The 13,484-nt window shown below is 37.1% G+C and overlaps 1 protein-coding gene across 1 annotated transcript; it reads right to left on the bottom strand.

Moving 5' to 3' along the window:
• Window positions 1-9,068: 9,068 nt before the first annotated feature.
• LOC141605272 (non-specific phospholipase C3-like) lies at window positions 9,069-13,239 on the bottom strand. The gene is made up of 5 exons (XM_074423972.1): window positions 12,781-13,239; window positions 11,035-11,414; window positions 10,551-10,960; window positions 9,821-9,991; window positions 9,069-9,712 (listed from the first exon to the last, which is right to left on the bottom strand). The coding sequence occupies exons 1-5, from the start codon at window positions 13,033-13,035 to the stop codon at window positions 9,360-9,362; spliced, it is 1,569 nt and encodes a 522-aa protein (XP_074280073.1). The 5' UTR covers window positions 13,036-13,239; the 3' UTR covers window positions 9,069-9,359.
• Between the last annotated feature and the right edge of the window lie 245 nt (window positions 13,240-13,484).

Here is a 13,484-nt window from a genome sequence, read left to right as displayed (position 1 = left end):
CAAATAATAGAGTACCAGCTGACATTTCTGAGACTCCACATGGTCAAAGTCAGTCTGATAATAATATTAACATAGATACAAATGCCAATACTCTACAACCTACTTCTGATGAGTCTATTTCAACTGAGACTCAACAAGATAATAATATTAGAAAATCTACAAGACCGAGGCAACCATCTGTACTCTTACAACAGTATCATTGTCCTCTGAAATTATCAAGTTTAGCACCTGCATCAAATACAGCAGCAATACTTCAAGATTTGAGGCATTTTTCTTCAGACTATGTAGCTTCTATGGCTAGTGTTCTGGTTGAAAAGGAGCCATATACCTTTAAACAAGCAAGCTCTCAACCTGAGTGGATTGCTGCAATGAATAAGGAGATCCAAGCCCTGGAACAAAATCAGACATGGGAAATGGTGGATTTACCAGAGGGTAAGAAACCAATTGGATCAAAATGGATATTCAAGATCAAATACAAAGCAGATGGATCAATTGAAAGACATAAAGCTCGGTTAGTGGCAAAAGGCTATAACCAAGTTAAAGATAAGGATTATAAAGATACTTTTTCTCCTGTAGCAAAGTTCACCACAGTAAGAGCTTTGTTGGCCATAGCTGCAGCAAAAGGGTGGAGTTTGCATCAGCTGGATATCAACAATGCATTCTTGCATGGGTATCTGGATGAAGAGGTGTATATGTCTCCTCCTGAAGGTTATAAAGCACAGCCAGGTCAGGTTTGCAGACTGAAGAGATCTCTTTATGGGTTGAAGCAGGCTAGTCGTCAGTGGAATAAAGAGCTCACAAAGTATTTGGTTGGGGCTGGTTTTACACAGTCTAAGTTTGATTATTCCTTATTCACAAGACAGGATCCTAAGACTCACTCATTTACTGTTGCTCTCGTCTATGTGGATGATGTGTTGCTGTCTGGTACAAATGAAGACCATATTGCACATATCAAGCAAGGCTTAGATTCCATGTTCTCCATCAAGGATCTTGGCCATATGAGATATTTCCTTGGATTAGAAGTGGCCAGGAATGAATCAGGGATACTAATTAATCAACGAAAGTACATTCTGGATATTCTGAAGGACATGAAGATGGAAGACTGCAAAGTTGCTAAGTTTCCTTTGCCAAGAGGATTAAAATTATCTACTGATGATGGCCAAGTCTTGGATAATCCTGAAGTGTACAGAAGATTAGTAGGAAGGCTCTTGTATCTGAACTCTTCAAGACCTGACCTGTCATATTCTGTACAGCACCTTAGTCAATTTATAAGTGAACCCAGGATGCCTCACTTACAAGCAGCTTTGCATGTCCTTCGATATCTTAGAGGTACTATTAATACAGGACTGTTTTACAGTGCCAAGTCTGACCTTACACTGACAGCCTACAGTGATGCAGACTGGGGTCAGTGTGCATTCACCAGTAGGTCACTGAGTGGATATTGCATATTCTTGGGTAATTCTCTGATATCATGGAAGACTAAGAAACAGAGAACTGTTAGTAAGAGTTCTGCTGAATCCGAGTACAGGAGCTTGTCCTATACTTCTTCAGAAATTGTTTGGCTTGATAACATTCTACAAGACATGAAAATTCAGGTGCCCAAGCCTATTTCCTTAATGTGTGATAGCAAGGCAGCAGAACATTTGACTCACAATCCTATTTTTCATGAGAGAACAAAGCATCTGTCAATAGACTGCCACTATGTCAGGGAGAAACAATTGGCAGGTTTCCTGTTAACTAAACATGTGAGGACGGGATTACAGCTTGCAGATCTTATGACAAAGGCATTGGGATCTGATCAGCATACCTTCCTTTCATCCAAGCTTGGTCTAGTATCTTCCCCAGCTCAAGCTTGAGGGGGGAATATTAGACAGTGTAACTAATATAGATAAGTTAGTTATACAAATCAAGAATTAGTTACATGATTAGTTAAGCTGACTCATATTTAGTTAAAGTTAACTTGAGTTGGTTAGAGAGTTGTTAGAAGCTACTGCTATATATAGCTGATCATGTACATATCATCATTCACCTTTTCAGAATAATAAAATCATAATTCTTACATTCTCATTCTCTCTAGAATCATGTTATTACAATCATCAGTTTAATATTAACCTCCGTATATGCTCCTGATCAACGGCGTCGAGCTTGGCGCACGGAGGTAGTGCTCACAATCAAGCGGAGGATTGTTAATTGCGACGACGACGAAGCAAAAGCGCAGCAGATACTGGCTTTGGAGTTGCTTGAGATGTGTTCTATGAATTGTGAGAAAGTATTTGGTGGATTGAGGGTGGTGGAGTGGTGGTGGTTGGTGGGTAGGGTGAAATGATGGTTGTTAATGGAGGAGATTGCACTTTAAATAAAATATAGTTTTTGACCTGATTTTACAGGTTACAAATTAGACAAGTGTATTTTAAGAAGAGGAAGCAATAGTATACTTTATTCTGAGTTAAAATAAAGTTCGGATTAATATGAGAAGACGGTCAATAGTTTGGATTATTGCTGTTAATTAATCCTAAATTTTTTGTGAGCGTAAATAAGTTAACACTTGAACTCATTCTATTGGTTTTGAATGAGATCGATTTATCTAACAGGTTTCTATATTCTCATTTCCTTTTCCCGAAGAAAATAGGGAAATTTCTAATTTTCCGGCCTAAAATACTATAGCCTATAATGACCTTAATCTTTGTAGTTTATCTATAAATCAAAACTGGATTAAATTGAAATTGATATTACACAGAATAATACCACTCAACTCGAAATTATCCGATCCAAACTGGTCGAGGTTAACAACTTTTGCTCCCAAGTACTAATCCCTAATGTATGTAGTTTCCAATTTTGAGATTGCCTACTCTACATTATCAATAAACTAATTAAAAATTAGTAATAAGACAAAAAAATTCAACAAGGAATAGACCAAAGTAACATGTGATGATATGAAGAAAGCAACATCAACATCAACACCTTATTAAAAGTCCCTAAGATCAATTGGGATTCTCTCCATTTATGCCTCTCTCCATTTCCTTCCATTTCTTATTAACGTTCAAGATTTCGTTTTAAAACGATCCAACGGTTGATTGTTTGATGAGTTATTATAATATTAAATCATAATACAACAATATTATGATTTAATATTGTTGTATTAAAGGAAATGGAAGGAAATGGAGAGGATCCATGACCTTCTATTTTTTTTTTTTTTTTTTTTTTTTTTACGTAGGTTTTGTTTGGGCTGATTGTTTAACAAGTTACATTTTCAATTGACCTTTTTCCTATTAAAATTTGGGGCTTAGTTCCTCAACTTAGTATTGGCCCTTTGTTTCCCTTTTCTTATTTCATCATCACATGTTAATGTTTGTTGCTCATTACACAAACAAAACAAGTACCAAATTTCCCAACTGACATTTTCTCAGTATTATAGCATCACCAAATTTCGCAACTCACATTTTCTCAGCATTAGAACATCCGCATTAGTTAATTCTCACAAATTTTCACTCCACTTTCCTTCTCTCTCATACTTTATTATACCTCGCACTATCCATATCTACATTCTACTATTTCACACTTATATTAATTTGACTTCATTATCATTATTTGCAGTTATATAAATATTTGGGTTTTATAATTTGTTATATTTATCGTTATTGTTGGAAAGTCGAATTTCCTTTTCTTTACGGTTTTTTGAGTATAAATTAACGATATTCTTAGATATCTTTTTTTTTAATCTCATTTTTTTCTTTTTACAAAGTCATATACCTTTTAAATTTAAACATATTGATATTAGTCTCATTTGATAAAGAATGAAAAAAATGGGGAAAAAGGGGAGTATGACAAATAATAGAAGGAGAAGGGAAATCAGAAAATACAAATGGGGAAAAGAGAAAGGGATGGAGGTCGACGAAGAGAACAAAGGGAAGTAATAGGAGGCAAGGAGAGGGAAATGGAAGAATGTGAACGCTAAGAGGAAGGGAGGGGGAGGAGTACTGCGAGGAAAAATTGGAGTAATAATATGCGAGCAAATGGAGGAGGAGGAGGAAAAATGGTAGTTAAAAGGGAGGATGAAAGAGAAATGGATGAAGGTCAAGAAAGAGAGTAAGGGTAAAGAAGATGAGGTTGAGAGGAGAAAATGAAAAGATGCGGACGATAAGAGAAAAGGGAAAGAGGGAGGAAGGGGGAGGAGAAAGTGAAAGATATGGAGAAGGAGAAGTACTTGAAAACCGAACCATATCGTATATTTATGCTCTCAACAAAGTTAGATACGAAATATTTACAAATGTGATCTAATTTGCAATCGATTCAAATTTTCAAAGAATTATAACGACAAGAATTTCATTATGATCGCCAATCAAAATGTATAGAAAACCAAACCAAATCAAGATTCGCTGATATGCATTTGAAACGTAAACGATTAAAATAACTTGGGGGACGTGCAACCAACTAGTATATATAAATAGACAGCCAGTCTTGCTATAGACGGATATATCCGTCTATAACTAAAGACGGGTCAAATAGCTTGAAAGTGGTGATATTTTTGGCCCCCACCATCCCATTTGTTGTTTGTTCTATTAGGAATTTAGTATTGTATTTGACCCGTCTTTAGTTATAGACGGATATGTACCGTCTATAATGAGATTTTGTGATAGAGGGTAGGCTTTATCAATATTAGAAAACAATTAGATTATAATATAATTGACGGTTGACCCCAAACTTCGATCCAATTGTATAGTTTTGTGTATTAACAATTGTATAACCAATTTAATTTTATATGCTATTAAAAGGTACATCACATTAAATTCATGTTCACTTGTTCGGATGTTATGAATTATGACAACATGTGTAAAACGTGGGTGATGCGTGTTTGATATTGTACGCGTATCGAGTGTCGTCTTTTAATCCAAAGGCCCTAACTATAGTGTCCCAACATAAACCAAATGGGTTTGGTGTAGTGGTTGCTCACTTCATCCCTTAACCATGAGGTCAGGGGTTCGATCCCTGCCCATGGGAATGGAGCAAACTCTTTGGCCAGCCGTTTACCTCTTCGTGAGAAAGACCCATGGCGAAGGGATTATCATCGTTATCGACGGATCGACACCTTTTTTACACTTGTCACATACAGGGAACCTAACTAGTAATAAAGGATAACACTCGATATCTAAAATTTCCAAAAAACAGTCAAGATTATCATTTTTTGATATCCCAAAATTTTTAAATATAAATCTTTAAGTAAATATATAAAACAACATCGGATGGTCCATGATTTGATTAATACCTAAATCTCATTGATCTTTAAATACCTCAATATGCAAAAGTGAAAATGTCACAAACACGGAAAAGTGAAAATGACGGAAAGAGGTCAGAATAAAACGGTCATGCCCAATTTTGATTAATATCATAGTTTTTTTTTAAGAATAAAATAGGTTAATAACACGTCATTAGCTAATATTAGTACATTTCTTTTTTATTTTATGTGTAAAACTTAACCTATTTTAAAATTAAGATTGATATGCGTATCTTAAACGAGAGGATGTGACTTATCACAAATGCAGTATTCAAATTGAGTTTTGAGATAGCCACCTCACTTATAGCCTTGTAGGCCCTCAATGATAAGACAGAAAATTCAAATGGGAAAGACCAAGGTAACTTCTTAACAACAATAGGTCTTGGTATAGACGGGTGGGGCGAATAGACGGGTAAAGACCTCTAATAAAATGGGTAGGGGGGACAAGGTGGGGCACCCCCATGTGCTTTCCACTTTATGACAAATGGGTATTTTGTGAGGGAAAATGGTATCCGTCTATACGTATAGACGGATAGTGTCCGTCTATAATGAGAATTTGTGTCTTAACAAAGGAATACGAGTGTAGACATTGTATTAGTGACTATTACATTAACAATTAAAAGGTCTTCCCTGATTTTCGTGGGAAGGTTTTAAATCGATTAAACGTGATTCATTTATAATCAAATGTGATTATTTTTTGATAAAAAGTTACTTGAATAATGAATATTGGCAATAAAATTTTGTTCACTATTTTACCAAAAAAATAGCCATATAAGGTCGTTTGAAATATTAAAATGGAATGGTCTGTCTAAAATGAGAATTAACACAATGCAAATTATTGGAACATAATTATTACTACACAAAATCTCATTGAAGACGGCATGTATCCGTCAATTTGGAATGACGGATACCATTTTCTCTCACAAATGACCCAAATAGAGGAGAGAGGGAAGCACATGGGGTGCCCCCACCTTGTCCTCCCTATCCGTTTTGTGAGTGACATTACCCGTCACTTGCTCCAACCCGTCTTCAGTAAGACTAACTGTTATTACTACTACTCCCTCCCAGTCGTTATAATGTTCCCCTTTGATATGGGCACGATACTTAAGGAAAAGTATTAAAATATTAGTAAAAGAGTTGTGTGGGGTTGGTGGTAGGAGAGAGATGAATTATTAGTAGTTAAATAAGAATTGTGGGGCCAAAACATAAAAGAAAGTAATAAAATAGGAGTAAAAGAGTTGTGTGGGGTTTGGTGATAGGAGAGAGAAATGAATAAAATAAGAGTAAAAGTTTCTAAAAATAGAAAGGGGAACATTACTTGAATAATCCGTTTTGGGAAAGAGGGAACATTATAGTGACTGGGAGGGAGTATTAGATTATAATTGACTGTTGACTCCAAACTTCAATTTTCTACTCCTACTTGTTAGGTCGCCATTGTTTGTCCTTCATTCTACTCTTACTTTTTGTATTAACAGTTGCATCATTAGCTTCATTTAATCACTATTAACTATAAAAATCTCATTTCTGTTTCTGTAATGATCTCATAATTTGTCCTTTTCCTTAATTCCGTCCATCAATTTTTATCAAAAAAAAAACGAATGAGATCGATCCTTCAATTCCTTCTCACCATCCTCATCCTAACTAACACCACCATCCTCGTCTCGGCCACAAATGCGACATTAAAATGTCGACGGTGTTTGGTTGACGTAAGGGTTGGTAGTATTGGTGGAGTACCTCTAGCTCCACCAGAAAAAGAAGTATCAGAAAAGAAGCCTAATGTGGGTGCTGTAGTAGGATTTACTTTCTTACTTGTATTTATCCTTGTGTGTTTTTTTGTATGTGTATATCGGTTGAGGAGGACGGGTAGTCGGGGAAGTACCCGTCAGCATCAAGTGGTGGTACAAGCTAGTGTACCTAAGAAAGAAAACCCGCCTCAAGGACGGGTTGAGGTTAAGGTGGAACATAGGCAACAAGGTCAAGGTCAACGTAGCGGAGAATTGGGTAGAGATGACAAAATGAAGTTAGATGAGGTACTAAAAGGGAGACTTAAAGAGAGAAATCAACGACTGGATCCAATCGAATACATAAATGTTGGGGGACAAAATGGGAGAGGTAAAGAGAGAAATCAACGACCGGATCCAATCGATGACATAAACATTAGGGGACAAAATGGGAAAGGTAAAGAGAGAAATCAACGACCGGAGCCAGTAGAAGAAGTTAGGGGACAAGATGGAAGAGGTAAAGAGAGAAATCAACGACCGGAGCCAGTAGAAGGTGCAAAGGTTCGAGGACAGGATGGGAAAGGTAAAGAGAAAAACCAGCAAGTTGATCTACCAGAAGATTTAAATGCTGGGGGACTGAAAAGAAACCGTAAGGATGGAAAAGGCAAAGAGAAAAATAAACAACCTGAGCCCTTAGAGGATGAAAAAGATGAAGGTAAAAAAGAGAGACGTCGAAAGAGAAATGAACTACGTAATCCACCAGAAGGCGAAAAAGTTGAAGGACAAGATGACAGGGGAAATGAGGGGAAAAACCAAGTTGACAAAAATGAACCGCGAAAGAAAAGAGATAGGGAGGCGAAGCAGCCGAATCCTCTAGAGGAAGATGTTGGCAGACAGCAAAAGAGAGGAAAGGAGGCAAATAAGGAGGAGCTCCGCAATGAGAACTTTGGAGGGCAAAATGGGAAACAACCTGAAAAGGAAGAAGTTGAAGAACAACGGAGGAATGTTCGGAATGGGAAGCAACCTCAACAAGCAGCTGGTCTTGAACATCAGAATTCCTTAGGATTACCAAATAAATACACTCTTAGGTACTTGCAATTGGTGACCGACTACTTTGATCCTAAGAATAAGATTGGAGGTGGTGGTTTTGGCATCGTTTACAAAGGTACTTTAATAGATGGCACCATGATTGCAGCAAAATGTTTGATATACGGAGGGAAGATTGACGACTTTAAGAACGAGGTTGAGGCCTTAGGCCGAGCAGATCATTCTAATTTGGTGAAACTAATCGGGTATTGTACTGATGGTATGACTAAAATTCTAGTGTACGAGTATATGAGTAATGGTTCGTTGGATAAATGGATCTTCCGTCCCAATTCCAGTAAATACCTGGCTTGGTCGGAAATGAAGAACATCATCAAAGGCATTGCTAAAGGCCTAGTGTACCTCCATGAAAAATATGAGAAGACGGTATTGCATCGAGATTTGAAGCCACACAATGTACTTTTGGATTAGAAAAAGAATGCCAAGTTGTGTGATTTCGGGTTAGCAAAGCTTCTGAACAAGGATCAAACTAGTACTTCGACTAATTGGGCGGGTACTCGTGGGTATATGGCCCCGGAAGTCATGAAAGGTATGAGGATTACTGACAAAGTCGATGTCTACAGTTTTGGAATTGTCGCTCTAGAAGTTATGTTTGGGAAACGCTATAAGTATCTTGTCACCTTGGATCAACATAACAAAACAGAGGAGGTTAAGTTGAATGATCTAATCCAGAATTTGGATGAAGACATGAGGAAATATGGTAAGGAGATTGAGAAGATCGGGGAGCGGGCAAAATGGTGCATTAGGGAAAACCCTGATGAACGGCCTACTATGAAGGCCATCCTAACTGATTTACGAGCCATTGAAGCTCAGTTCAAAGAATCGAAAGCCAGAAGAAACTGAAGTAAAAAGGGCATTGTAAAACAACCAGCATATTTGTTCAGTGAGAATTTTGCCAAGTATATATTCTTTCTAATTTGATTATTTGTCGCGAAGTTTTTGTACAATACTTAGTAATACTCGATCTATTATTGATGAATAAAGAGTGCATTCTTTCTATACCAATCGTACTTCCTCTAATTCTTCGTCATTCAGCTTTTAACAGTTTATAGTAATGTTGCAATTTCATTGAATCATCCGAAAATGAGACCTAACACAATGAAAACATAGTTTGAACATTGAATGATATAAAAGCAAGCATTCAGGTGTAAAATCGCGCTTTCTATTCTTATCAGCATCAACAGCAACAGCACTCTGTGCTTCAAGAGTCCTACGAATGGCAGCGTAAGAGGGGCTGGATATACGCAACAGTCCTGAAGGGCTTAATTATCGCAGATCAAGCAAGAGGACAACTTCTCAATGAATGATCTGCCGCTGCTATGTTCCTTGCTAGTAGCATCTTGTTCAATACTTTGCACATCTACCACAGTATCTTCATCGACACCATTTTGCCTTGATTTTTCACATTCTGCCTGTAAAATCTTGAAGGTGCTATTACAGTATGTTGCAGCTTTGCCTACAGTCATTCCCTTCAGAAACTTGCCTGGGTAATTATCTTTCTTATGGTCTCCTCTTATGCATGCTGCAAGTTGAACCAAGTCTTCTTGGAAATCTGATAGCTCATTGTGTTCATTCGGGTCAATGTCTCTTAGTGATACCGGCTCAGGCAATGTAACTACACATAGTTCAGCAGCATATGATGAGTTGTCGTATTAGATTCAGCAACACTTTGACAACTCAAGAATCTCTCAGAAATTTGTTTCGGATTAATTTGAATGCATACCTGGGCAATCAGTTCTTGGAGTGGTTCTGTTAATGACAGACTCAAAAGTACCAGCCCAAGAATCTCTCTTGGTTAGGAAGTTCTTTAAGTTGAATATTTTCTTGACGGTAGCCGGGATTGAAGAATGCTCATACTGTGATGTTGTTTCTGGCCCTGAAGGACTGTGTATCACTGCATTTCAGAAGAGTCCTTATTCAGTATATACAGAGAAAATTCTCACCACTGAAGACGCCTTAGCCTAGTGATTACGAACGAGGTAACATGGATAATATGTCTCTGAACATGAATTCTTGCCCTTTTCTTTTGAATTGAAACTGTTTGAACTGAACTAAATTGAACTTATCTGAACTTAATGGAGTTGAACTGAACTGATGTGAAGTAAGAGTTAATTTGTGAAGTGAAGAGCTGAATTGAACTGAACTGAATGACGTTGAACTGAACTAAAGTGAAGTAAGAGTTAATTTGTGAAGAGAAGAGCGGAACTGAACTGAATGAAGCTCAACTGAACTGAAATGAGCTGAAATTAAGTCCAAAAGAACAGGGCTACTCCTATATTGACAAATTATGTGTTTTTTTTTTTTGATTAATAGAAGGGATAAAATCCCAGAGACCTACAGAGAGTAGTGTTGACAAATTATGTGTTTGAAGTAAATGTTCTGATTAATGTAATTCGGGCATAGCACACTAGCAACTTCCTACTATGAAAAGGAACAAACAATTTAGTGAATACCTGTCCTAGGCTCAATCCATGGGGAGACAAAAATAGCAGGAACTCGAACCCCAAGTCGATCAAACTGGAAATTGTACGGAGCAGGACCAGGAATTGCATCAGGGGAAGGCACACCATCTACAGGAGTAGGGACATGATCAAAGAAGCCACCATGCTCATCATAAATGATAAGGAACAACATTTCATTCCACTGAGGACTTGACCTCAATGCTTCATATACTTCCTTGACAAACCTTTGTCCTCTGGACACATCATGTGACGGATGATCATCGTCCCCTGGAGATTCAGGTAAGTCGAAGTAGTTTGGTTCGATTACCACATAGTTAGGTAACTTCCCTTCTTTGCAATGGTGCTTGAACTCGAGATCAAATTGGTGAAATTTTGTTAGGTATTTCAGTTTCCTTAAATTCCTGCATACCACAACCCATCGAATTAGAAAGTCTTGTGTAAAACCGTCTTATGGTTTTCTTAAAGATAAGAATACCTGTAATATAAGGTAGATGGAGCAGACTTGTAATAAATCCCAAAACTGTAACCACTTTCATGTAAAGAATCAAAAATGGTTTTCTGAGGCAATCCTAGATCAAGCTTTGAGCTGTCATTCGTGGTTAAGCCGTGTGAAGTGGCTGAGTGGATGTACAGTCTGTTTGGATGTGTAGCTGCAGGTGCAGAAGAAAACCACCTGTCGCAGACCGCAAATTGAGATACCAGTTCCTTGTAAACGGGTAATAGATCAGGTTTGAACCCGTTCATTACGGTGTCTGCCATGCCGGGTTGGATCCGGTTTGCATTCTGAGCGAATCCCTGCATTGTTGGGTGTTGCTTCTTTTGTGCTGATTCTGCACTCCATGGTTCTCCATATATCTACTCATTAGTTCTTCAGAGTCAGAAAAAAATTTGGAGGGCACAAATTTTCATAAATCATTTTATTATATAATGTGCCGATTCTAAGTTAATTAGATTGGTCTCACGTTATATACTTATATTGAAAGGACATAGCACTTCTATCACATATAGGAAACACAAATTCGCATAAACAGAAGGGAAAACCTCTATGCATACGAGAGGGTGATATCGATAACCACACATTGGTGGCTTGGTGCCCTCATTATTCAATGTTCACAAATTCTCATTTGTGACGGGCTCTTTTCGTCACAAATTCTGACGGATCCAAATGTGACCATTTCTATGAGAAAATGTGACCTAATAGGTAACATTTTATGAGTGGTTACTTTTTATCATAAAGTTGTCATATTTGGGACCGTCACAAGAGAGACCAACTGTTCAATGTTAGTAATTTGTAAGTAGAAGTAATGCTTCAACTTTATTGACTACTATCAAAAAAAAAAAACTTTATTGACTCATACTCCTACCTCCTTTGTCACAAAAGTCAAACAAATGGAACATTGTTTGACCAAACTAGTGTTGCATATCCTTTTAACTACTCCCTCCATTCATCTCCACTTTCCAAGTTTCTTTTATCACGTTTGTCAACGCAGCTTTTACACGATAAATATCATTAGCTGCGTATTTGCAAAAATTATACTCCCTCCAATTCGCTATAATGTTCCCTATTTCCCAAAACGGATTATTCAAGTAATGTTCCCCTTTTCTTTTTTGGTAACTTTTTTCTCTTATTTTATTCATTTCTCTCTCCTATAATCAAACCTCACACAACTTTTTTATTCCTATTTTATTACTTTTCTTAATGTTTTGGCCCCACAACTCATTATTTAACTCCTATTAATTCATCTCTCTCTCCTAACATCAACCCCACCAATGTCCTTTATTCATTTTTAATAGTATTTCTTAAGTATCGTGCCAAAAGCAAATGGGAACAATATAACGAATTGGAGGGAGTATAAGTTAGATATTTTTAATGTACTCTTAAAGACAAATCAAATAAGATCTCACATGAATATATTTTCACTTATGTATCGAGAGAAAATTGAAGTTGAATGTCCGCTTGTAATTAGTGCGTAAAATAGAAAGTTGCAAAGCGGAGTTGAATGGAGGGAGTACTCAATAAGGTTGTAATTCAAAAGAATAAGGTTATGTTCTTTTCCACGGAAAAGAGTTGAACTAAACTGAATAAAGTTTAAGCTAGAAAGAACGGGCCTAAACTCAGTAAGCTAATATCTCTTCAAATTTTATGATTTGATTAAACAAGATTAAATCATGGTTACACTAGAATTGAAAGAAGAGTCAGTAAAAAAGTGTAACAACAAACCTGCTCATAGATATCTTGAAGCTCATGACCCGGATTCGGATCAACATAAACAGACCCATCACCAAAGTGGATACGGGCAGAGTTAGGATCCGCAGTGTCCACCGGGTTGGAAAACTCAAGAGGATCCGAAACACCATCCAATTCCGGGTTGTGTTGCTTCATCCATCCTAGAATGTGATCAAATGATCTGTTCTCCATCACCAACACTACTACCGTCTTTATTGGGTTCGGGTTTGGACTCGGGTTGCTCGTCATTTTCGCTTGATTTGTTTCCTCCACTTCAATTCCAAGTTTCTAGTAGATGATATATGGAACTATGCTAGGACTACTGGACGAGTGGTGTAGTTGGGAATGTTTTGGTTTTATGTGAAAGTTTAGTCGGCATATTTGACCAACAACAGTCTTTGAATAATTAGATCACAATCACATGTTAAAGGTTGAACTGTTTATTATTTTTAATTGAAAAGATGGCACTTCCTTCCATAATCGTCGGTGATCAACTGTATTCTGTTTCGAAAAACATGGGTGATGTAGTGAGGTTATGGGCTCCAAAACTAGTTAATATCGTCTCATATTACAGTCATTGTGATTATAAATATCAATACTTATTTACTCCAACTCATAGACAACAAAAGTGTCATAAAAGGGACTATTCAGTATAAAGTATAAACCATTAAAAGTAACGAAGTATCAAAAATTGTCGC

The sequence above is a fragment of the Silene latifolia genome, chromosome 10 (genome assembly GCF_048544455.1).
Source record: "Silene latifolia isolate original U9 population chromosome 10, ASM4854445v1, whole genome shotgun sequence".
NCBI lineage: Eukaryota > Viridiplantae > Streptophyta > Magnoliopsida > Caryophyllales > Caryophyllaceae > Silene > Silene latifolia.
Note: the sequence above shows the minus strand (reverse complement) of the source record. Positions and strands in the feature narration are given on the sequence as shown.

Excerpts from the sequence above, each read along its gene's own strand:
- LOC141605272 (XM_074423972.1), bottom strand. The coding sequence starts at position 13,035 with ATGACGAGCAACCCGAGTCCAAACCCGAACCCAATAAAGACGGTAGTA. Across the intron at positions 11,415-12,780 it reads TTCAAGATATCTATGAGCAG|ATATATGGAGAACCATGGAG; the intron begins GTTTGTTGTTAC and ends ACTAATGAGTAG. Across the intron at positions 10,961-11,034 it reads CCATCTACCTTATATTACAG|GAATTTAAGGAAACTGAAAT; the intron begins GTATTCTTATCT and ends TGTGGTATGCAG.